Source organism: Squalius cephalus, assembly GCF_949319135.1.
Source record: "Squalius cephalus genome assembly, chromosome: 15".
NCBI lineage: Eukaryota > Metazoa > Chordata > Actinopteri > Cypriniformes > Leuciscidae > Squalius > Squalius cephalus.
The window spans coordinates 29965533-29991067 of NC_137136.1; the positions used below are offsets into that span (position 1 = coordinate 29965533).

The following is a 25535-nucleotide window of genomic DNA, read 5'->3' on the forward strand; positions in this document are numbered from 1 at the left end:
CATCATGTTCTCACACAGTGAAAAATACACTGCGGAGTAAAGAGGACAGTGACGTTGTCAGATCGCCTGCCAATGAGTCTCCTGGTGAAGGGTGAATTAATCATGCAGATCTAAACTGACGCGATAACTGGAAGTGTCAAGTCATAACAATAACATCACTAATGAATCATTCACAACAAGACAAGATTCAAGTTTAAAGAACGCAAACTGAGACTTTCATAAAGGAATGAATGGTTCTCTTACCGAAAGTGATTTTCCCAGTGTCCTCGTGATCGATGGCTCTGAACAGTCGGCTGACTTTGAGTTTTCCAACGCCCAGCGCCGTCCTCAACACACACATCAGCTCGTTCTCTGTGATCGCACCGTCCTCTTCTGCCTCGAACATCTGAAAGCAATGCATACATCTAATCTCAGAGCTGAGCATCATCACTGCAGTGATCAATTGCTCCATAAAACTTGGCATAACCTATTCGTTTTTAAGAGAAATCACACACCTTGAAGGCCAACCTGATGGTGTCTAGTGTTTTTGCAGGCCGACACACCACAGAGAACGCGATCACAAACTCTCGGACATCCACTGAGTTGTCTTCATGCTACTCAGGGAGAGAGAAAAGACAGACTTATTTTATTGAATTGAACATGGGAAACAGCTAATGTATGAAAAGATGGAGGGAACAGCAAAGCAAATGCAAATAAATGTCACACTAGGCAACTAAATGCCTGTTGTTTGATATATTTCACTTGTCAGTGATTGAGTTACGTTAAATACGTTAAGGACAGATATATTTCCACTGAGTGTTGTGTATTACAACTGTTTTACACTATAAAGAGCCATTCACTATTCAAATAAAATGAGAATACAGCGAATTGGACCGCAGAAAATTGGATTTTCGTCTTTACGGTGCACTATTCCAATTGATATCAATGGACTCGCCACATTCTCAGCTCGTTTCTTACAGTCTCTTGGCTGAAAGCTTGGTTTCTTTCTTTCATACACACGCAAAAAGAGTGAAAAAGTGACTGTCTCTTATTTTTTTCCTAACAGAATTCAACTGGAATTGTTAATTAGCTTTTCACATTAATCTAAGCCTTTGAGACCAAGCACCAATGCGCAAGCAGCAATCCCTGAATTTGTCCATTTCAAAGACAGTAACAGTATTAGTATTATTATTAGTAGTATTTAGTCTTTTTTTACAGAAATATTCATGTCTCAAACATACAAGCCATTAATTCTTTAAGTTCTGTTTAATATAACAAATGCACTCCACACTTTAGTTTTCGGTTTTTCTATTAGTTTAGTTCAGTTGTTGTGCTTTCAAGTCATTTTGTGAAGAGAAGCTGATTCGATTTAGAAAGTGACATACAGGGTATGTTTAAAAGCCAAGTAACAATTTACCTCGTCAAAGAGAGCAAACATGTCTCTGAGTACGTCTGACACGGGCAGGTCAAGGAACTCGGCGAAATCTTCAAGACTCAGTCTCTCGCCCTGGAGTTTATGAGCCCTGTTCCCATAATCCTGCAGGAGCTTCTCTGAGTTCACACGCTTCAACCTGAGATTAAACATTTACACACTATCAGCACACAGATGGAGAAACAAACCTTATCCGCACCGGTCATCATCACAGGATTCACACACAGTAATCGTAAACGGAATCGCAGAATCCAGTCACAAAAATGGAATTGACAGTATGACGTGGAATGTGACAGAATTTGGACTAATAAATCAAAAGTAGGGGTTTAAATCGGTCTAATATGGCGATATGGAGTAGAGCCTGTGAATATTAAAGTGAAAAAGACTGCTTTGAAATCGGAAGTCTGCATGTTCAGCACGTCTCAGTTTGGTCTACGTCTCACTATACGAGGACATAAACTTCTTCTCCAGAGCTGCTCTGAGTCGCTTCACCAGCATTTTACCATTTTATTTGAGAAGACTATCATCAGATACACAAACTCAAAGCTCTTCATGACAACCCAACAAAATATAAAGAAATTGTGACAGAAATATATTTCTACTATACAGTAAAATTAATATTAATAATGATGTTTTTTTAAAACTTTATTTTTAAGGAATATCACTTTTTTTTTTTCACCATGTTTTCAATTTAACAGTACATTTCTGTTGTGCAGCACTTTGCCAAAAATACGAGGAATTGTTAAATTTTCATTTGATTACATTGAAAAAGATTAATTAAATTGTTAATGGTTTAATTTCATAACCAGTGTTTTGATAATAAATTTGTATTAAATCATAAATCCAAAAAATTAAACCTTTCATAGGGGCCTTTTACTGTAAAATAAATAAATAAATAAATAACTGATTCAATTAAGTTTTCATAAATTTAATTGATTAGATTATTTTTGATGATTACAATTTAATTAAACCATTGAAACAAAATCCAGAAAAATATTTTAAAAATTTAAATTTAATTAATTAAAATAAATAAAATGCATTTAATTAGGGCCTTTTAATAAACTTTTAATAAACAGTTTTATGATTTGAATTAATTAGACATGCTTTTTGATTACAAAAATTTCATTTAGGTAAGGTAAGGTAAGGTAATTTATTTATAAAGCACAATTAAAAACAACGGGTAGTTGACCAATGTGCTGTACAATTTGTAGAAACATGCAAAGAGCGAATGTACAAAACATTTATACAGTGTAATAGATATATCTAACTACTCTCACAAAGCAAACAAGCTACTAACATATCAGCAATTAGAGTTAGACAGAAAAGCCAGAGAAAAAAGATGAGTTTTTAAAAGAGATTTAAAAGATACCACTGTGGAGGCAGTTCTAATATAGCCTGGTAATACCAAACTCTGCTACTTCGCTTTGCTTCGTAGACTGGCATGGCATCATTGAAAAGCGCTTTCTTTCTCGCGGGGGGCGCTTGTCTGAAGTTTAAAATCATTGGTTACCCGTAAGCCAATCACATAACGTTTGGTTATGGCGTGTGTTATGCGCATGCTCAGCCGCATCTAACTTCCACTGTAAACACATGTATGATGCAAAAACAAAACCATCGAGCGAAATACCGGAGTGAACATGGCTGTGAACGACTTTTGCAGATTATGTGAAGTAAATCTACGCATCCACGGTACAATCAGCGTCTACGTCACAGCTCTCAGCCTGCCCTCTGTTCGTTGATTGGCCGGCTGTTTTGAGGCCGGAGGAAAACGGGGAAAACGGTCGCTATCTCAGACTGAGTACAGAAGCGAACTGAAGTTGAGCGGAAGTATGAAGTCTGACGTAGTCAGGCTAGTTCTAATATGCAAAGGCAAACTATTCCAGATTTTCAGAGCCAACACTGAAAAAGAACGATCACCCCAAAATTTGCGTCTAGACCTTGGGACAGTTAAGAGTTTCTGGTCAGACGACCTAAGTGATGGTGAGTATATCTGCAACAAATCTGAGAGATAGGGTGGTGCCATACCATTTAGAGATTTAAAGTAACAACATGTAGCTTTTCAACCTTCATAATATATTTCCAAGACCCTTGTGATAGTACATCGACTTACAATAGGTTGAATGAGACGTCTGCCAGAGCCTGACGGGGTCTGTATCGCTTTTACTGGCACTATGTAACTTCGCGGTGCGGGTAGTAACCAGCGCTCAAAAAGAACTACAAAATTCGACTGCTTTACGGCATACGTCACTTCGCCCACCACTTCCTCAAATGTGGCCAACCAGCGCGTTTGTTTTCGTGCGTCTGTTTTCGTCATGGCTGAAGCAGCAGCGAAACGTAAGAAGTCCAAGGTTTTGTCGGAGTAGAGTCGGAAGAGGAAAAGGGAGAGTGATAAACTGAAAGGCAGGACGAGGATCAATATGGGTCGAGCGTTTGCTCGCTGGCGTGAGCTAATGGAGGAGGAGTGTTTCCAGACCGATGCTGACTTGGCCGTCATGCTGTTGAACTAGTAAGTAACTGTAAATTGCTTGCATCTTTAGTTTTTCTAATCTGTTGTCTGCCTGGCTACGTTACGGAAACTATCTGGTCCTCCATTTATTTATCTTCATGAATCAGCTAGTAGATGAGCGAATTATCAATCTGGTAGCTAGTAAACACTAACATGCGTTAGTTTTAGATGGTTAGGATGCTATCGCTATCATTCTCGTTCAGATTTGAGCATTGTAATCGACATGCAAATCGCAAATGTTTGAGTTAAAATGTTTAGTCTACTAAATATGTATAAATTATAAAAGGAGGAAGATTAATAATATTATCATTGCCCATATGAAAAAAAAACCTACATGCTTCATATACAGTAACCGTAAATCATTTTACGACAGCGGTAATGGACAATTCCGCTTCCAACCTGTAGGGCGACCGCAGAGGAAAAGTTCCATGTTGTTGCTTTAAAACCAAACAATAAAATCTTAAAATCAATCCTGTAACGGATTGGCAACCAATGTAATGAAAGCAAAATTGGAGTGATATGGTTCCACTTTCGAGAACCTGTCAGCAATCTAGCTGCGGCATTTACTCAGGAAAAAAACAAAACAAAATTTGAGATAAATTTAAACGGATTTCATAGGACCCTAAAAATGTAATTTTTGTTAAACGTTTAATAAATAGTTATTTGTGTTCAGTGCTGTAATGAGACTCACCCCAGACTCCGGACCAGTTTAGCAAACTCCAGCAGACACGTGTCCACGGGCAGCTTGATCTGACCCTCAGCCATGGCTAACTGACAGTCTTCAAACGAGTAGTCTGTCACAGGGACCTGCAGGGCCCTTCACACACACACACACACACACACACACCAGTGTTAGACACCCGCTATCATTTCATTCAGGAACAAATTATGCTCTTTACAGATCCAGTAGAAACCACAAAAGAAGGGTGAATCTCACAAAACCTGTCATAAACGTGCTGTCACATTTCTTGTCCATGTAAAACATCTTCTATATTATTTTGTTTTTGTTTTTTATTGTTCTAGGACTATTACTTTTTTTGGTTACGTTGTTTACGTTACAGTTAAACACATTGTACCCTCTCATCTCATAGACTTGAGTTATGTAATCTGCAGTGTTCACAATATTGAATCTCATTACTGTAACTGCAGAACAAAGATTTTTATTTAAGCAGTATAAATTAAGGTATCACCACCATCATACATAAATACTTAAGCTTTTAATAATAAATCTTTGTTTTTCCCTGCAGTACATCATGACAATTAGGGGCATGTCCGTAATTGTTATATTAAAATAATGTAATAATTATTTAAATTATGTAATATATCATATCATATCATATCATATCATATCATATCATAATCATACCATCGAGGACATTTCTTTTAACACCATTAATGCATGAATTTATTTGATTTGGGCTTATAATTTAGCTTTCTAAATAATTAAATTAAATTGAATGCAGCAATGAGTAAACTACTAAAAATACTATGAGATTAATCATGATTAAATACTTTAATTGATTTACAGAGATCTTAAGATAAGTAACAATGGTCCTAAAAAGGGTCTATATACTTTATACTATATATGAAATGGCGAGATTCTTCCATGAAGGCCTGTTTACAACTAAAAAAAAAAAAAAAAAAAACTATTTGCATAGACTTGTGGACAGGTCACATAATTGAACAGGCTACAACAGGTTATCTAACTTTAATTTCCAAGCATTTATATTTATACACAAAAAAATATCTTGCGATAAAAAACTCCCCCGACAAGTTGACAGACAATCCAGACACAGATCGACAACAAGGAGAGCTCAGATCTTACTTTGCCATCAAGCGGCGCACATTGTGAGCGAAGAGCGCTGGATTATCCTTCTCCTCCTCTGAGGGCGAGTATATGGGCAGATACTGAGAGAAAGAAATAGAAAACCAGTCAGCAGTTTCCTGGAGACACGTGCAAGTCCAGGCTCAGAGACGCAACCCAAACACGTTCACGACAAGCTTCACTTCCAGCACGACTCAAGCAGGAAAACAAGGTCGCTTCACTCCCATAATGACAGTGGAAGAATTTACATGCATCACCTCGTCCCTCTACACCACTCATAATTAAAGCCACGTTACCACATTCATGGCTTCTTCATGAAAAGAATGAGTCTGGAGAATTTGCAGGACTCTCAAAGAAAGAAAGAAAGAAAGAAAGAGAGAGAGAGAGAGAGAGAGAGAGAGAGAGAGAGAGAGAGAGAGAGAGAGAGAGAGAGAGAGAGAGAGAGAGAGAGAGAGAGAGAGAGAGAGAGAGAGAGAGAGAGAGAGAGAGAGAGAGAGAGAGAGAGAGAGAGAGAGAGAAGAGAGAGAGAGAGAAAGAGAGAGAGAGAGAGAGACTCACCTCAATCTGAAACTCATTGTGAAACTGACACAGAGTCAACCACAGGATCTTAAATCTGCAAAAGAACAAGGTTACACTTAGTGACGCTTCTTGATGTTTAACATTTTATTAATTTCTCTTCTTTATAACAATGTTTTTTCTAGAGTTCTGCATTTTAGTCTGGTGTTGGTCCTTTGGTAGTACATATCCGGCTTGACCACTCATTTTCATACAGTACTACAACTACGAAGGCTGATAACACAGGCAGGCAGTTCAATAAAAAACCTCTGGTATGATATGGCACTTACGCTCCAGGCCCCTGCCACGTCCAGGTAATGGTGTCCTGTCATGGGGAAGAAAAACATTAATCCATCAAAATACAGCTCTGTAGTGCAAACCTAACCTTATGAAAGCTCGTTTCCACTGTGGAATAAAATAAAAGATAATTGCAACTTTTTTTTCCCCTCACAATTATTTTTCTCCCAATTCTGAATAGTCCAAATGTTTAATTAAATTTTAATTCTTGCAATTTCGAGTTTATATCTCACGATTCTGCAATTTTTTCTTCAGAATTCTGCATGTTAATGCAGTCGTGTCAGTTGTCCAAAAAATCTGGGCAAAAACAGAATTGCGAGATGAAATTTCAGATTCTGAGGAGGAAAAAAGTCAGAATTGTAAGATATAAACTCAGTATTGCCTTTTTTTTATTATTACTAAAGCTTCAACACAGCAGAAAAAAAAATGCTTTACAGGAAGCTCCACACACTGAATAAACAGAATAAAATCATAGAGGTCTGAAACTACATGAGGGTGAGCACATGATGACAGTTTTCTTAACTGGATGAATTATTACTTTAATGGCATACGTGTGTGGACGTGCAACTCCTTTAAAGGGGACCCTTTAATGCAAAATTACTTTTATATTGCTTTTGAACATAATTATGTATCTGCAGTGTGTGTACACAACCAACCTCCCAATTGTGGTTAAAATCCATCCACTCATTTTGTTATTTTACCCATAAATCTGAATCAGTGTCTCAAAATGAGCCATTCAGGAATGTGCTCCAATGTGACGTCCCATTGGAACAGCCCTATTAGTTTAACTCTTCCTTAGGGCTGTCAACTTTAGTCGTTTAATCGACTAATCGGTCGATGCCGTCTTGGTCGACGGACATTCTCATTGGTCGACCAGTTGCATTTTTTTTTTTTTTTTTCACCAATAAAGAATTTTTCATTGATTTACTCCTTGATATTTATTCCTTTATAAGCAGTTATATATTACTGTATTCTAAATATAATTAGCCTATGTTTTATCCCCAACTTTAAATGTTTTAATTTAGGCTATTTTGTAACAGCGCCACAGTTTAGCGCACCACGTAGAACACTCGGGAACCGCACCTGTGGCTGGCTGCACTGCTGCTTCGCGCTCAGTAAGGAATATAGGTAGTAATCTCTATGTGTCTGTCTGTCCGTTTGCATTTTGATTATTTCGAAAACCGTTCATCCAATCGACTTCACAAGGGAGTGCAGTGTCGCATTTGGTGCAATATAGACAGACACGCGAGACGCGACAAGTTCAGAATTAATAGTAAACTACAGAACAGCGCGAGCGGGAAGCGGCGCACCTCACGCGAGCAGGGCTTATATTCTCAGAGAACGGACACTGCACTAGTGATATAAAACGCACACAGTCTGTTAACTTAAGCAATACTTTTAAAGTAGTCTAATATTTTTCTGACTAACAAATTACTGACACAGTAAAGGGTAGATTTAAAAAAAGAAAAACGAAATTTAAATAAAGAAAAACGAAATTTAAATAAAGAAAAAAACGAAATTTAAATAAAGAAAAAACGAAATTTAAATACAGAAAAAACGAAATTTAAATAAAGAAAAAACGAAATTTAAATAAAGAAAAACGAAATTTAAATAAAGAAAAACGAAATTTAAATAAAGAAAACACTCCGGTTGCTGGAACACTCAGGCGTAGGTTCTATTTCTAGCATGCACGCGTGTCTCACGCAGGCAGTGTGCAAACTCCAACCTGTTAACATGGGAGCTGAAATAAAAACAGACACGCCACAGCAGCTGAGACTCTCACGCCAGCGTCCAGTGTGTCGTCGGCCTTATTCAAGTGCGAATGTTTCGCAGGGGATCCCAGGTGTCAATAAAAAAACAAAAACACGTTTTTTCGTTGTTGTTTTATAAATGCTCTATGGCAAAACATCTCGTCTTTTCTTTTTTTTTTTTTTTTTAGTCGACTAATCGTTGCGCAGGACAGGACTTTGGTCGACTAAGCATTTCTTTGGTTGACTACAGCCCTACTCTTCCTCTGAGTGAGCTGTACACAGTCCGCCATGTTTATCTCCTCGCCAGAACATTAACAGCAGCATTCAAGACAGACATGTACTATTATTAAAGCAACTAAAGTTATTCAAATAAAGAGTGAATATCTGTTTCTTTTTTTTGTTGGTTGATTCATATTAACAACATATTCAACAGTAGGTTCAGTATAGTACGCTGCTTTCATTTTAATACACAGATCGAATATAGTGCTGTGTTTCGATTCAAATTTCAAGAATCGATTCGATTCCGATTCTCAAGATCTTGAATCGATTATCATTATTCGATTCGATTCGATTCGATCCGATCTGATCCGATCTTCGGGATTTAGATAAGTGTTTTTGAAAAAAGCATTTTTTTCCAGCTGTTACCTGAATTACAGGACTGTAGTTATGCAACATATTGATACTATTATTATAGACATTCAACTGCAAATAAATGGAGTATTGATGGTTGTAAAGAACAATCCCCCTTCCAGAGTGATACAACTGCTTTCACAAACTTGCACTGGTGTAGACGACAGAGGACGCAGAGGTATTTCAGCAGCAGTAGACCGATTATTTAGACGCGAACCTGATGTATTATTAAAAATGACATTAAGAATTAGGGCTGCAAGATATTGGGAAAAAATGACATTGCGATATTTTATTTTTCTGCGATATATATTGCGATATGAAATCTAATCTAATTTTTTCTTACAAACAAAAATGGGGTGAGCACACTTACATTCTCATTTTAAATGATTTAAACATCAGAGTATTATTTAAATTAGAGTACATTATTTGTTTGTAACTTTAGGATATGGTTTGAATTGTTAACATATTAACTAACATGAACTTACCATGAGCAATACTTTTGTTACTATATTTATTAATCTTTGTTTATCTTAGTTTATAAAAACACAGCTGTTCATAGTTTGGTAATGTTACTTCACAGTGCATTAAACTATGTTAACAAATACTGTACAACTTTTGATTTCAACAATGAAGGCTATAGCCTAAATGTTGAAATTAACAATGTTGTAGAAGTGCAGTTTAGTAAAAGTAGGCTAAATGTTAACTAATGTAGTTAAATAGTTTAATAAATAGAACATTATTGTAAAGTGTTACAGATTTTTTTATACACCAATTCAGACGTCTCGTGAGTTCAGTGTTGGACAGATCAGTTGTTTTTAAACCATTCATTAAATTGAATCGGTTCAAAGGAAGCGTTGTGTAATTATCTTGGCAGTTTAGGATATCGCACAAGATTTGACAACACAGAAAACATTTCATCACTGGATAGTTTTTTTTTTCGACACCATCGTGTCAATTTATTTTGATTAATATGCGCGAGGGAGAGAGAGCAAGACAGCGCTCGTGTTGTTTGAAGACGGTGAAGGTGAGCGCGCGCGCGGCCGGGGCAGGCTTTGCAAATTGCTTTGCTTTTGTCAAGCTCGTTTTCTGCATTGCTCCTGAACCCGAAATGGTGCCAGATCGCAGCTTTGAGCGTTTCTGGAGTTTTCAAAGCAACCGCTTGCTTAACGTTACTGACCGCCATGTTCGTTGTTTTAATGTCCTTCCACCTCGCGTGCATGAGTGAATTCAATGACGCGGCAAGTTAAAGTTCACGGGGAAAATGTAGGCCTATCATTAAATCGATCCTCTGAGTTACGGATCGATCTTTAGAAATGAATATGAAAATCGATTCAGAATTGGTGAATCGATTTTTTCAACACAGCCCTAATCGAATATGCACATGTGATTTTCTCTCCCTGCTGTTTACATTCACAGACATAACTGATTGTGTGTGTGTGAACTTTGTGTGTATTTGACAGTTTAAGCGCAAAAAGACGCAAAAGAGAACTGACAGTCTGCCGCCTGACAGCCAGCTTTCTGTGTGCGTGCGCTCAGAATTTTAAACAGATATGGCTTTAAAACACATGCAAATAACAAATATTCATGATGATGAAGAACTGCAATGTCACATGAGCGTGACCACGATAGAGATGACAATCAAAACCAAACAGATGTTTCGTTAGTTACAGGCACAGCGCTATTCTGGATAGTGAGGCGGGAAGCAGCGGCTCATTTGCATTTCAGATACATGGACGAAAACTACGGTGGCCGAGAGGTGCAAAACAAATCACAATTACAAAAACAAAATATCAATTCAGAAAACACAACGACAATTTAGAAAACAAAATAACAATTCAGAAAACACAACAACATTTCAGAAAACACAACGACATTTCAGAAAACACAACGACAATTCAGAAAACACAACGACATTTCAGAAAACACAACGACAATTCAGAAAAAACGGAAAAGGTAGGTATATTTTGAGAATGACGTACTTTTCACTGATTGGACGAGATACCTGTCAATCAAGAAATTTGTGATCAACTTTGTTTTGCTATGCGAAAATAGAACACATTAAACTTTTATTTTGAAGAAGGACATTCATGTGCCGTGATTGTGGACATGCTGGCGACATACCACATAATATTTACTATATTAATAGTGTGTCATGAGTTTAGTATGCCTGAGCACATGGTTAGCATGAGTGTTTCGCGATTAGCGCGATAGCCCGCTATTCATTATAACTGGTCATAATGAGTGTATGAGAGTACATGATGTTGTTTCAGTCATATTTAGTTTGTAAAAAGCATGAGATTAGAGTGTTACTACCAGCTGTCACACGTCATTTTGGGGCTAGCTAGAGCATGAGAACTGCACAGAGAGATTGTTAAATAGCTTGTTGATCATATTTTTCCTTCTAGTGTAATGGAATGTGTACAACGGTCATTACTGTAAAAAAGTGATATACATGTTGAGATTGTATGTTTTGAGCTTTTGTTATGCATATTCTCTTATGCTTCATTCTGAGTAAATACACCAACAAAGAAGCCTTCACTGCAATGCTCTCTTTTATTTCATTTTTCGACATACCACTACATTAAAAGCTGCGTCGACCAGGACAGTTGTTCGGCTACCGGACAACGTGGTTAGTAGCCTACTTCTCTGCAGAAGTTGCGTGTTAAACGTGATGACATATGCGGCTGCTGCAAGAACTCGACCCACCAGGGACAGAACAAGGACACGTCGTAGATTCGTTAGGCGTACCTATCACTCCATGGGACCGAACTATCTTTGGCACGTTGATGGGTACGATTTGTTTCTACCGGTACTTCCCATAGACAGTATATAAACGGTACTTCCAGACAGTATCGCTTGATTCCGGTTAAGGCTTGATTGACAGGTATCTCGTCCATTCAGCGATAAGTACGTCATTCTCAAAATATACCTACCTTTTCCGTTTTTTCTGAATTGTCGTTGTGTTTTCTGAAATGTCGTTGTGTTTTCTGAAATGCCGTTGTGTTTTCTGAATTGTTATTGTGTTTTCTGAATTGTTATTTTGTTTTCTAAATTGTCGTTGTGTTTTCTGAATTGTTATTTTGTTTTCTAAATTGTCGTTGTGTTTTCTGAATTGTTATTTTGTTTTCTGAATTGTTATTTTGTTTTTGTAATTGTGATTTGTTTTGCACCTCTCGGCCACCGTAGAAAACAGCATGTTTTTGCTTCCACTCAAAATGATCATATCAGATATTGAATCAAGAAAAAAGTCAAATGTCTCACCAGCTGGTTTGGGTAGCGGATCACTACAGGCTGTACAGGAACCGCTGGAATGAACGCTCCTGGATCACACATACAAACAACATCAGCACATCATGTTGTAGTGCACAATCGTTATGCTCTAAAAGGTTGCATTTGCATAAAATTAGCACAGAACAGACACAGAACAGAAACCCTAGAAAACTGATTAGTCATTTTGTAGTTCCAGAATTGTTCTTGTTAATGAAGCTTCCAGTGCACACAAAAAGACAAGACACATAACAATACAATTAAAGAATAAAAATATGAAGTATAAAGACACAGTTAGGTTAAAGTAAGAATAGACATTTACAGAATAGTAAGATATTTACAGTATTATGGATAATATGAATAAACAGGAGTGAATTTAAAAGATAATTAGGGAGCAAGAGCACATACACACCTGGTTTGAATGTGATCAGACAGGATCTATTGGTGCACGTCCCCTCTGGAAATATCATTATCTGGAAGACACGCAGATTTTCTGTTCTGTCCACAATTATTCATTATTTCACTAAATCACAGTGTGTGACATGACAACTCACCATACTCATTGCATTTTAGGGAAATGATTTAAAAAGAAATGCAGACTCACAATGTCCCAATCACATGACTTTAAACCCACAATGTTTACAATTATAAAACATCATCAAAGCAGCACAGAAAAAGGAACATGGAGTAAATCTGAAATAATTTCACTGCTATGATTTAAGTGGATGTTTGTGTTAAATTGTTTTTTTTCTTTTTTTTCTCCCCGTGTCCTCGATATCACTTTCCATTATGTTAGTCTTTTGTAAAATGCATTTAACAAAAGACTTTTCCTTAATGACATCATCCTGCAGGAAGTGACAAATCATTTTGGAGGGAAATCAACACCAGAAGCATCAGTAAGTATTATCAATGGGATCTGAGGTTTCGTGCTGTTAGTTGGTTTGTGGCTAAAACATTTAGCGTGCACTGTAAATGCGCAAGCTCACTAGTCTAACCTACTATGACACTAAAAACACTATGCGTGCACTCACTAGATGTGTTTTTGTAAAATGAGGGACATACTTGATAATGTAAAATCGCACATCATCAAAACAACAATCATAATGTAATCGTAGACGATATACAGTATATTGCACATATATATATAGCTGTGACATAGTTAATCTGGTTTATTTTTATTTTTGGCTAGTAGAAGTTCTGAATGGCAGGTAACTTAAAAATGTAGTAGCCAAATTGGCCGGTGGGTGAAAAAGTTAATTTCAAACCCTGGTGGTCATACCTGAGGCCACTCTCCTCCTGAATGAGCTCTTCTCTTGATCTCTTCCACCGTCTTCCGTCTGGAGTCCTGATCTGATCGCGACACAAACACAGGCCGGATGAATTTGATCAGAGCTGGAGGGGGGAGAGATATGATCACATGGGTCACATGCACAGGTTCAGAAGGTCACGCAATGCTGTAAAAACTCATTTGCCCTGGTGCGATGGCTGCACAAAGGTTTTTTAAAGGTGAGGAGCTATTTTTACTCTCGAGACTTTAATGAGCTGCTTGATTGCAGGATCTGATTCAATGACACATTGAGGACAGTGTTAGATGAAACGCTACCGGGTAAATCTCACCAAAATGGTCAAGATTGAGCATAATAAGCAGAGAGAAAGAAAGATTGTGTTTCCCATTACAGGATGAAAGCCTGGTGTCATTTTCCACCCCAAAAGTTTCATATAAGTGAAATTTTGCAACAAAAAAAAAAGGTTTTTTAGGGCTGTTATGAATATCTTGATGTTCATGTAATTAATGAAATACATTCATGTAAGACTAAAATGAATTGTTTTCACATCAAGCTGTGTGGAATTGCATATGTTTAACTGTCATCTTTATGGTTTACAAACTTTAGATTTTATTACATTAGTGGTCAACCAATATTGTTTTTTTATGGCCGATGCAGATGCCGATATCTTAGAGAGCAGGGCGGCCGATGGCCATTTTAAAGCCGATATAAATATACACATACTTTATATATTTTAATTCATATTTAAGTAATTAGAAATAAATAATTTGAAAATTAATTAAAAAATAAAGAAATCTCTAAATTAAACAGACTTACTTCTTGATTCTGTAATCGTATTACAGTATTTTTCCACAAATAAAAAAAAAATGTTGGAAAAAATATGAACAAAAAGGAATTAAACACTGTAACCAACAGGGCACTCAGTAATCTGGTAAATTGTGCACACCTGGAATCATATATATATATATATATATATATATATATATATATATATATATATATATATATATATATATATATATATATATATATATATATATTTATTTTTTCAAATAAAGACAAGGTAACACTAATTTTACTTGCGGTAAAAACTGAACTGAACTGTTTAAAATCAGTTCAGTTTAGTTTGTGAAATGCAATGTTTAATAGATATTCAAAGATTTGTTTAAATTATATAAATGCGTATTTGCTGAATGTTGACAGTAAATGAGAAAGTATAATACAAATTCTGAAAAATGCATCACATTTTCCACAAAAATATGAAGCAGCACAACTATTTTCAAGATTGATAATAATCAGAAATGATTCTTGAGCAGCAAATCAGCATATTAGAATGATTTCTGAATAATCATGTGACACTGAAGACTGGAGTAATAATTCTGAAAATTCAGCATTGCATTACAGGAATAAATTACATTTTAAAATATATTCAGATAGAAAAAACTTATTTTAAATTATTATAATATTTCACTGCTTTTTTTTTTTTACAGCATTTTCTATCAATTACATGCAGACTTGAGCATAAGAGATTTTTCAAAAACATTCAAATCTTAGTTAATTATTCCAAACTTTTGCACAGTAGTGTAAATAAATTCATGACATTTGTTTTATTAATCGTAGCTTTTCTTTGCCTCTCTCTGTTCAGTTCTGTTGAGACGTCACAGTCACACTAAGCTTTCTCTTTCACTTCCCTACAGTGCTGCTGAAACTCCTCGTCAGAAGGAACTTCAGTCTACAGCAGCACTGCAGGGAACAGGAGCGTGAGCTCTGGAGGTGTGTGGAGGAAGAGCTGATGATGATGATGATGATGATTGAGATCACTGCTGAGTGGGAGAGCAGATATGGACGGAGATCTTCACTATCCAGGGATTAAGCTGCAGCATGCGACTCAGAGCCGCCCCGGCTGATCAGGGACTTAACGCCTACACCAAAATTAGCATGCACTAACCAGCTTCATCTAATTGCCCGGCCACAAATTGCACGGTCCGCACATGCTCTCAAATGTGCATCATATATAGAGTATCAGAACACAAAGATGATGCCTGTGCCATGTTTAAATGTGACTAACCCTTCTAAACGTTGCAGTTGTTTTTAGAGATCAACCGATATATCGTTTTCCTGATATTAAGCATTTTCCCATAATCGGGTAGCCTATGGGTTTTTTTTAAATCGGATTCACCGATAAATGGTGTTATCTTGTGGCCATTTTGAGAATTGCGCGCAAGACCGCCATTAAAGCACTGCGTTCACTGAGATGAGTCAACAACGGTGCTCAAAAGGTAAAATAACTTATCTCCCTTAATTAATAAACTTTATTTAACATATCAGCCATTAATGCACAAATGAGATATGTTACATAAATGATAAAACAGCGCTCTGTTCATAGGTGTATCATAATCTAGAGACCGACAAAAAACATTATTAATGATTCTGATAACATGCCAGATGAACTCGGTAATTACGATTATCTATTCACGGTTTTGTTTATTTTTCCACACAATGTTTGTGTATTCCTGCGAATATTCCAGCGTGTTCCATTATATTCACTCTTTAGCCTATCAAACAACGCATAAACCTTTTAGAACTGTAGTTTAAAACGAATGCTTATATTTATGGGAAGCTGATAGACTCCCCTGTCTTTATGCATGTTCTCTATCTATGTTTTGCCTGTTGTTTATATGCTGCTGTTATAAATAAAAAGATGCAACAGCAGTAATGTTTTTTTATACATTATTATTCAGGCGGTTTAGAACGTTTTATTAGAATTATAGAATTATTTTTACATGCTATATTCATTACCTTTTTGTTTACCTTATCAAAGATTTTATTTAAAAAAGACACTTTAGTGACAGTGAACTATATATTATTAGTTTTTGCACTCTTTCAGACTATTTATTGATGTAGAAGTCTGTTTTGTATTTAAGGAGTGTGTGAAATTGCAAAAATTACAGTATTTAAAACTGTTAAATAAAACAGTTTGTTCAGTTCTATGCTGTTGTTATAATTGTCAAAAACAGAAATAGAACAATAAATAAATAAATATATATTGGTTATCCGGCACATAAACACGCAAATAATAAAATAAATTAAAATAAATTTTTAAAAAATCAATACCGGCTGATCGCTAGATTTTTATTTTTATTTTTTTATTTGTAACAGAGGTGTTCCAAAATGAGGAGTCAAAGTCATCAGTTTTTTTTTTTTTTTATAAATCAAATGTAAATTCATGCCCCAGTTACACTTAATATTGTCACATTTTCCTTGTTAAATAAACACACAATTCTTTTTTGTAGTTTTTACATTAACAATCTCTCAGCTCTCAGATTTAATTAAAAAGATCTTCATTTGTGGTTTGAAGATGAACGAATGTCTTACGGGTTGGGAACAATATGAGGTAAGTATTTTTCATTTTCATTTTTGGGTGAAATAATGCTTCAAAGTCTCTTTCCTCAGTGACATAACTGGATGTGTTTGAGAAGAGAAAGACACCAGTGTATCTATGATCATGTAGCCCGCACTTGTGCATTTCAGTAGCAATCCCTCGAGGCCCTTCTATTTGTTGTTGCTGCTCGTCTCCACTGTCCCCTCAGCATAGCATCATTAAGAGTACAAACTATTTATTTTATATTAATGATCAACCATCATTTGTCACCAAGGCCACTATTTTGCATGTTTTAAATATCGGACTAAGATTTTCTGTTTGGCGATGTGTCTGAAGCGGGACTTTTATTTTGACAGCACTGAGAACGCCAGCCCCTGAGCTCCCCTTCTCAATTGTCATTAGTTTACAGTTTCAGTTTCTAAATAAATGATCTGACATAACTGTTAAACAAAAGGAAGTAAATGATGTACAAAAAAGTATACAGTTGGTTAGTGTTGACTTCCTTTTTATTTAATATTTTAACAATTTCTTTAATGAAAAATACTATAGTAGGATTACAGAATCAAGAAGTTACCATCTAAAAAAATATCAGATTTAATTTTACATAATTGTTATCAAGGTTTTCCATATAATCCATTTTTAAATTATTTATTTCTAATTTAGCAAATATTATGTAAGATAAATATAAATCTCATTTATGTGTTTAAAGGGGGGGTGAAATGCTCATTTTCACTCAATCTCCTGTTAATCTTGAGTACCTATAGAGTAGTATTGCATCCTTCATATCTCCAAAACGTCTTTAGTTTTATTATATTTAGAGGTGAAAGATTGGCTGTACCGAGTCTTTCCGGAAAAAACCGAGCGGCTGGGGGCGGGCCGTGTGGGCGGTGTGCTATAGCTGTGCTAACTGATCTAACAACAACACAGAGAGACATTTGAAGTAGTTTACTCACCGTGACTGCTTGATCCTTAAGCATTAGACGATCTGCAAATAAGTCGATCTGGGCTTTGTTTATAAAACAATCATCGTCGAAATGCAGGGAACAAAGAGTCGTGCACAACCTCCGTTGATGCTTCGAAAAAACAAACTCCATCCACTATTCCCTTAACGCTGGGTTCTTTGGGAATCTGTGCAGGGTTGTCTTGCCCTGCCAACCAAAAACCCACTTCTTTGGTGACATTGACTTCCCTAAAAGCCGAGCATAGCGCTTTGAGGTAACGTACTGCTTTCGCTCTCTTCTCTCTCTGGTCTGCGAGTGCGCGCGCGGCCGCGGAGAAGTGCCCTTAGGACCCATATAAGGAAATTCCGCTCTATCTTACGTAAGACAGAGCCATACTCGAAAAAAACTTTCCGAAACTTGTGACAAACCGGAAGGAGTATTTTTGGAACAAACGTACAACTTAACTTTTGAAACTTTGTCCATGTTTAGCATGGGAATCCAACTCTTTAACAGTGTAAAAAACTCAGTATGCATGAAACAGCAATTCACCCCCCCTTTAAAATAGAGTGATATCATATATCTGCTTTTTTCCCATAAGATAGTGGCCATAAAAAAACTAAATAAAAACTAAAATTAAATCAGTTGACCACTAATTTATATAGTATTTATATATTTTTATTTATTTATTTATTTATTTAATTTCCGAAAAAAAAAATATTTGTACAGTTCAAAATGCCTTTTATAAAATGACAACATTGACAAGTCAATAAACTCTAGTTGACAATGATAATGAGAACAGGCTGAATGAATGAGAAAAGTGTTTCTGTCCTTTTTTGTTTCACTGCCTTTAAAATAACAGATTTTTATGCACACTTACTTCCCCAAACAGGAATGTCTTTGCTCTCCGCTTTCATCACAATCGACGCCATGGTCATGGTGACGGGAATAGCGTCGAAATATGACGAGTGAGGGCCGAGGGTGAGGATGGGCGCTTCGGTGGGCAGAGCCCTTCTGCCTTTAACACTGATCCAGTGGAAGCCGCCCGCGAACCACATGACCCGCATGAGGATCTTCAGCACCAGGTCCACCACCCTACAGAAGAAGAGCGAGTCTGAGATCAGACCACATGCAGCGTCATTCAGACGGAAGGTTTGGGAACATGAAGATGGATTCGTTTCATTAGTGCGAGTGTTGTCTGAACATAAGTGAGCTGTATGTGAACTGCTGTTATGTACGACTGCGATATTTTGTTTTTCTGCAATATATAGCTCTATTTGGAAAACTTTTCCCACTTGAGTTCATAGGCCATATTCCCACTGTTTTTGAACCTATTATGATTTTTGTTTTGACTTATTAACCTGTTAACCCTCTTTTTGAGCATAGATCTAAACTTTAATGATTGAAGTTCATGAAATACAGACCTAATATTGGTTTCTTTTAAAATACACTCTGCAGAAATGAAAGCACTTTTAATTCACACCAAGCGTGCCGCACAAGCCCTGAAAAGTGAAGCCAAAACGTCTCGATCGCCCCCCCGGTGACTGGTCCTAGTATAGGTCATAAGCCCCGCCTCCCCGTGTTATTCAACGGGACGCGAGACCAGCTAAACAATTAAATTACACTTCAAATATCTTTTTCCAAAGGTGGTTTCTTTCATTTGCTGTCGTTTTTATCACGCTGATGTAAGTTCAAGTGTCTGTTTCGAAAATAAGTTGGTTTTTAGTTAGTTACGTGATGCGGTGGTGTAACGTCATGATTGACAGCTGTGATTGACAGGTTCTCCGAGTGAAGTAGTCACTGAAGCACCAACGGACATTTTTTTCGGGATCTTCGGAGGACTGAGTTGATTGTATTTACTTTATTTTAATAAGCCTCTTGTCGTACTGCAATCAATTTTTGAAAAAGTGTGCAGAATGCACTTTCCCTGCGAGAGTGAGGGCGGAGCGTTGATTTCGCGGCTTTACTTCCTGCTCACTACTGCGCAGGTCTGGTCCCGAGATCGCTACTGCGCAGACTCAAGTTCCAATATGTCAGCGCCATATCGGGACTCTGGCGGCTTCAGTTCTCATCAATGGAAGAGAGCGAAGGGGCGTCGTCCATCTTTTTTTACAGTCTATGATTCACACAAGTTTAATTTTACTGTAAAGGCAAATGTACTGAACTAAGCATTTTTTATTTTCATAGAAAATTGTACAAAACAATTTAGACTTTAAAATCGCAAAAAAATAAAATCAAAGTCAAGCTGTGTTCCAAATTTGAAGTTGATGATATAAACAGAGAGCCAGCTAAATGGTTTTGAAGAACCATTTCCATGGTAATGCAATTGCCAAACGAATAATACCTCATTTATGATGGTTACTAAAATTTGTGATATGGGAAAAAGCAATAAAAAAAAGTGTGCCAAGTGTTAAAACTGACAGTTAACAGGCTATAATAAAAAGCATAGTAACAATGCTATTATATACTGTGTATATATATATATATATATATATATATATATATATATATATATATATATATATATAACTGTAAAATAAAGTTTTTCTTTTCTTCTTTTTGGCAAATAAATACATCCATGGGGGTTTCAGGGTGATGTACAGACCATAGTATATGATGCAGAACATTGTATTATAAGCTGCTCACATTTTTTCATTACATGATAGCCTTTGCAATTTCATAATTGCACTAAGCCATATGATGATATTGACTATTTCAATATGCCATGAAGAGCTAATCTATACAGTTGAGTTCCTTAACTATAGACATCATGCTCTCTCGAATATGTCAGGCACAGTTCAAAGGCTTGCTAGAGGCACAATGATCATGCGCCACACAACACTTGTGCATCAGTATGCACAGTACACATGCATCCCTGACTTCCTATGAATGTGGTTTGAGTGCTCAGATCACTATTGATCACTATATTAATACCACGTTTAAATGGAAAGCAAACATTATATTGCAGTGCAGATGGGCACACGCTCAGACACCTGTGAGCCCAATCTGAGGGGCAATGGAAAGCATTACTGAGTCAGGATCTGCCCACAGGAGGGTGCTTAACCATCTCACAGCTCAATAAGACACAACCACCTCATTAATTAGAGGTCAAGTGAGGTTATTAGTAGTTATTAACATTGCTGGGCATAATTAGCATCTCTAAAAAGAGTGTTTAATTAGATGCTGGATCTACTGTACAGAAAGAGGATGTTTCCCAGTGGGCATCTTGAAATAGCCATTGAAAGGACAACAGCATGTGTGTATGTGTGTGTGTCATTGAGGCTCAGTGTGACATAAGGTCTATGTGACTGTGCCTCATATCGGCATTACACACACCGATATACACATATACACTTGTGTTCAAAAATTTGGGGTTAGTAAGCAGATATTAATACTTTTATTCAGCAAGGATGCATTAAATTAAATAAATTAATAATTATTTTTTAATAATTATAAATCTTTACTCTCACTTTTGATTAATTTAATGCCTTCCTTGCTGAATAAAAGTTCTATTTCAAATAAACATTGTTCTTTTGGACTTAACATAAATCAAAGAATTCTGAAAAAATTAAATGTACCAGTTTCCACAAAAATATGAAGCAGAACAACTGTTTTCAACATTAATAATAATAAATTGTTTCTTGAGCAGCAAATCAGCATATTAGAATGATTTCTGAAGGATCATGTGACACTGAAGACTGGAGTAATGATGCTGAAAATTCCGCTCTGATCACAGGAATAAATTACACTTTTAAAATAGATTGGCATATAACACAATTATTTAAAATTTTGATAATATTTCACAATATTACTGTTTTCACTGTATATTTCTGATCAAATAAATGCAGCCTTGGTCAGTATAAGAGACTTCTTTGAAAAACATCTTACCAAGCCCCAACTTTTGAACAATGGTGTAATAAGTATTAAAGCAGGCATGCTTTCACATTCATTTGAAAAACACTTTTTTTTTGCACTAGCATTCGGTGGAGCAGAAACAGAGAAGCTGCTTGCTGCGATTGTGTTATGCTGGTCTCGTGCATCTCTTGTGTACTGGACATCAACTTCCTGATTTATGAAATAGAGGATATGAAGTCAAATTCATCTCACCACAAACAAATCATAAACACTACAGCAAGATACGAGAAGGAAATATACGAAGAGGGTGTTTTCAATTCTGAATTAGTAATAACTATGCAAACGCTGTAGCTGTTTTGTTGCTGTAGTGTCTATCTGAAATAAAGGAGAGGAGGTCTTTACTTTCTCCATAAGCACTGCGGCTCCACTGTTGTCTCAGAGCGGCCCACGGACGCGATAAAGGCAAACGGCCAGGCCAACAGCATCATGAACGCCGCTATGAAGAGCCGGATGGGGAACACCGTCACTGTCATCAAACCAATCTGCAGAGAAAATGACACACACACACAAACCTTTTAAAGGAACCATTTCTAAACAGCAGAGAAATGGGTCACGTTGCCTGTTAAAGGCTCACAGGGGTCAGATCTTCATATAACAGAGTTGATTTTTATAGAAGCCCATTTCCAACACAAATTATACTCACAAATTATATGAGCGAAAACATAATTATGACATAGCCTACTAAGTTATAATTATGACAAACTCAAAATTATAAAAATCACATCAAAACTATGGCATACTAAATCAATTACGAGAGTAAAAAAACAACAACAACAAAACACACAAAATTGTGATTTTGTCAATTTCAAGTTTTTAATTTCAGTTTCAACTTTTTAAAGTAATTTCAACTTAGAAGTAAAAATTATGACATACTTCCGACTTTTCATCTTTTGTAAATCATAAATGTGACACAAGTATGTTTTTGTAATGTGGCGGAAAAGGGCTTCAATACATCATACTATGAAAACATGAAACTTTCAGAGCTCAAAACTGTTCAGAGTGAAACGAGAGCATGTACTGACAAACATGTCTCAAGTACTTGGTTAGTTACCACCAGAATAGGGATGTTCTTTTTTTTTTTTCTTCTAACCGACAACCAATGCTTGTTAACCGATCATTAACCATTGACCGACAAGATTATGTTAAATTAGATTAAATTTTTTTTTTTTTTTTTTTTTTACTTCATTTGATAGGGACAAAGCATGTTAATGAACATTAGAATAAAATACAAAATGTAAACAAGCCGGATTAAAGCAACATTGCTAATTTACATCCGCAGTCCCTAGGCAGGTACACACAAGAACAGATACTCAGCAATACACACACACACAACACCAACAAAGAGACAAATACCCCAAACACATTATTAAAATTTCTAAGTATAATGTTTACACAACTGATTCAGATGATATTTAAAAGTGTGATAAGTAGAACATTGCCCATTGACTGCAGTAAACTATTCCAATATTTACTCCCTATTACAGATAAGACTGAAAAAAAAAAAATCATCCAACACTAATTCTATTTGTGTCACCTATGAATGACCAACTATTAAAACAATACTCAAAATGTGAAAAAATAATTTAATGTAAATACAACCTGGCAGCACCGACTGTCAAAAATGGCCTAATGTACTTCAAATTCTTTACATAAAATTTTACAGTATACGACAACTTTTTCACGTGACTTTTGAACTATTGTATCAAAACCTCTCGAAAACAAATGGTGGTATTTTTAATGGGTCACAGACACATATCCATTCTATTTTAATTGAATTAATTTAATATATTTTCACGTGACTTTTGAAAATATATTAAATTAATTAAATTAAAATAGAATGGATACGTGTCTGTGACCCATTAAAAATACCACCATTTGTTTTCGAGAGGTTTTGATACGTGTGCAAATAGCAGCATAAACAACAGAAAATTAGGATTCATCGCCACATCACGCAACTGCAGCACTTCTGTGTACTAAAAGAAGAAAATAATAAAATATATATTTAAAAGTAAATAACATGCTAAATATATTTAACAGATTAACCAAACGGAAGAAAAAACTGTTCGACAAGTAGTAGTTTCGGTTCAATTTTGTGATGCACAACAAAAAAAAAAGTTAACGGAAAGGAAATCGAGACTGCAGAAAGCTGCATCCTGTTGTTTGTTTTCTTTATTTTACAAAAAAACACAGTATTTTGTTAATTGTTTGTACAAAAATACAATTAAACACTTTACAGTTTCTAATGATGTCTTACTCTTAATTGTATGATCATAAATGACAGAGTATTTTAAGTTGTTTTCACTGTAATAAGGAAACTAGTCAAGTCAAGTCAAGTCACTTTCATTTATATAGCGCTTTTAACAACATAGATTGTTTCAAAGCAGCTTTACAGTGATAATAGGACATTAAAGTAAAGATTGTTTTGGCTTTACAGCAGCTCTAGAATAAAGTTATTGTCCAGCTAAAGTTAGTTCCCACAAGGATTCAAGTGATCACGCAGAACGCCTCATGCGTTCTAGTATTGCTAACATGACATACCTGTCAACATTTGGTTTTCAAAATCCGGGAGATTTGTGCGGGGACCATTTGGCGGGAGCAAGAGGTAGGCTCATGCTGTTAATACTGCGGGGACACCGCCTTCACCTGCCATGTCTATCGGCTCACTTTCGGGTTAAACTTTCTGCGACTGCGCAACTGGGTTATAGGTTGCCAGATTGAGGTGACAAACAGGTTGAAATTGTATAAGGTGTGTGGATTGTGCGAATATAATGCATTTAATACAAGATCTGGCAACTGGTCAACATTAGACAAACATATTGGTCCGATTATTCATAAAGGAGTTTGGGCAATGCAAATTACGGGAGAAATAACAAACCGGGAGGGGTCCGGGAGATAGGGCTAAAAAACGGGAGAAACCCGGGAAAAACGGGAGTGTTGACAGGTATGAACATGACATTGCCGCCAGTTCATTATCAAAATAAAATAGTGAACCAACCATATAAAAAGTTACACTGCTCAATATAAATAGTCCGTAGGAAAATTTGTGCCATTTAGCTTGAGCACCAGCCCACCGTGGTGTTGTGCCAAGCACATTTTTATGCACGTGAAGGATGATGTTTTACGTGGAAATTGGAATGCAAGAGAAGTACAAAGCCTAGTTTACATAATTAATAATTTAGCATAGATACATCGCAAATATGGAAACATTTGAATTCGTGTTGAATGAGAAAGGTAAGCTATTTCAGCCCAACGGCAGTTTTTGATTCAGTTTCAATGGCTACGGTCAACTGTTTGATTACCAACATTCTTTAAAATGTCTTCTTATGTGTTCAACAGAAGAAAGAAACTCATACAGGTTTGGAACAACTTGAGGGTGAGTAAATGATGACAGAATTTTCATTTTTGGATGAACTATCTTCAAAGTACTTTTAAAGCAATAAATCGATAGTATTAGTCAGTCAAAATTGTTACTGTCAGTTAGCGGTTAATTATGAGCATCCCTTCATCACACCAGTTCAAGAAAAGAGCACGTGAGGTATGGCAAGCAAGACAACGCATTGACCAAGCACTCACGACTGCGTTCACACACATATTTCAAGTATGTTTCTGGCCTACGGTTCATAGTAAATAAATTGACTAATAAAACAACTTCAATAACATCATAAGTGGATCTTAGAAATAAATAATAAAAAAATTAAAGGGGTCATGACATGAGAAATCAAATTTGCCTTGATCTTTTGACATATAAGAGGTATTTAAAACATCCTGCAAG

The 25535-nt window shown here is 36.1% G+C and overlaps 1 protein-coding gene across 1 annotated transcript in view; it reads right to left on the reverse strand.

The window, feature by feature from the left end:
- LOC307172117 (lysophosphatidylcholine acyltransferase 1) overlaps positions 1–25535 on the reverse strand; it is a 59846-nt gene that overhangs the window by 4191 nt on the left and 30120 nt on the right. Inside the window, exons 2-13 of the mRNA XM_079894183.1 lie at positions 22106–22245; positions 18729–18943; positions 13522–13634; positions 12655–12715; positions 12237–12295; positions 6588–6622; positions 6301–6355; positions 5743–5825; positions 4609–4734; positions 1397–1550; positions 495–593; positions 244–385 (exon numbers count right to left, since the gene is read on the reverse strand). Coding sequence (XP_079750309.1) covers positions 244–385; positions 495–593; positions 1397–1550; positions 4609–4734; positions 5743–5825; positions 6301–6355; positions 6588–6622; positions 12237–12295; positions 12655–12715; positions 13522–13634; positions 18729–18943; positions 22106–22245 — 1282 coding nt within the window. The remainder of the gene's footprint in view (positions 1–243; positions 386–494; positions 594–1396; positions 1551–4608; positions 4735–5742; positions 5826–6300; positions 6356–6587; positions 6623–12236; positions 12296–12654; positions 12716–13521; positions 13635–18728; positions 18944–22105; positions 22246–25535) is intronic.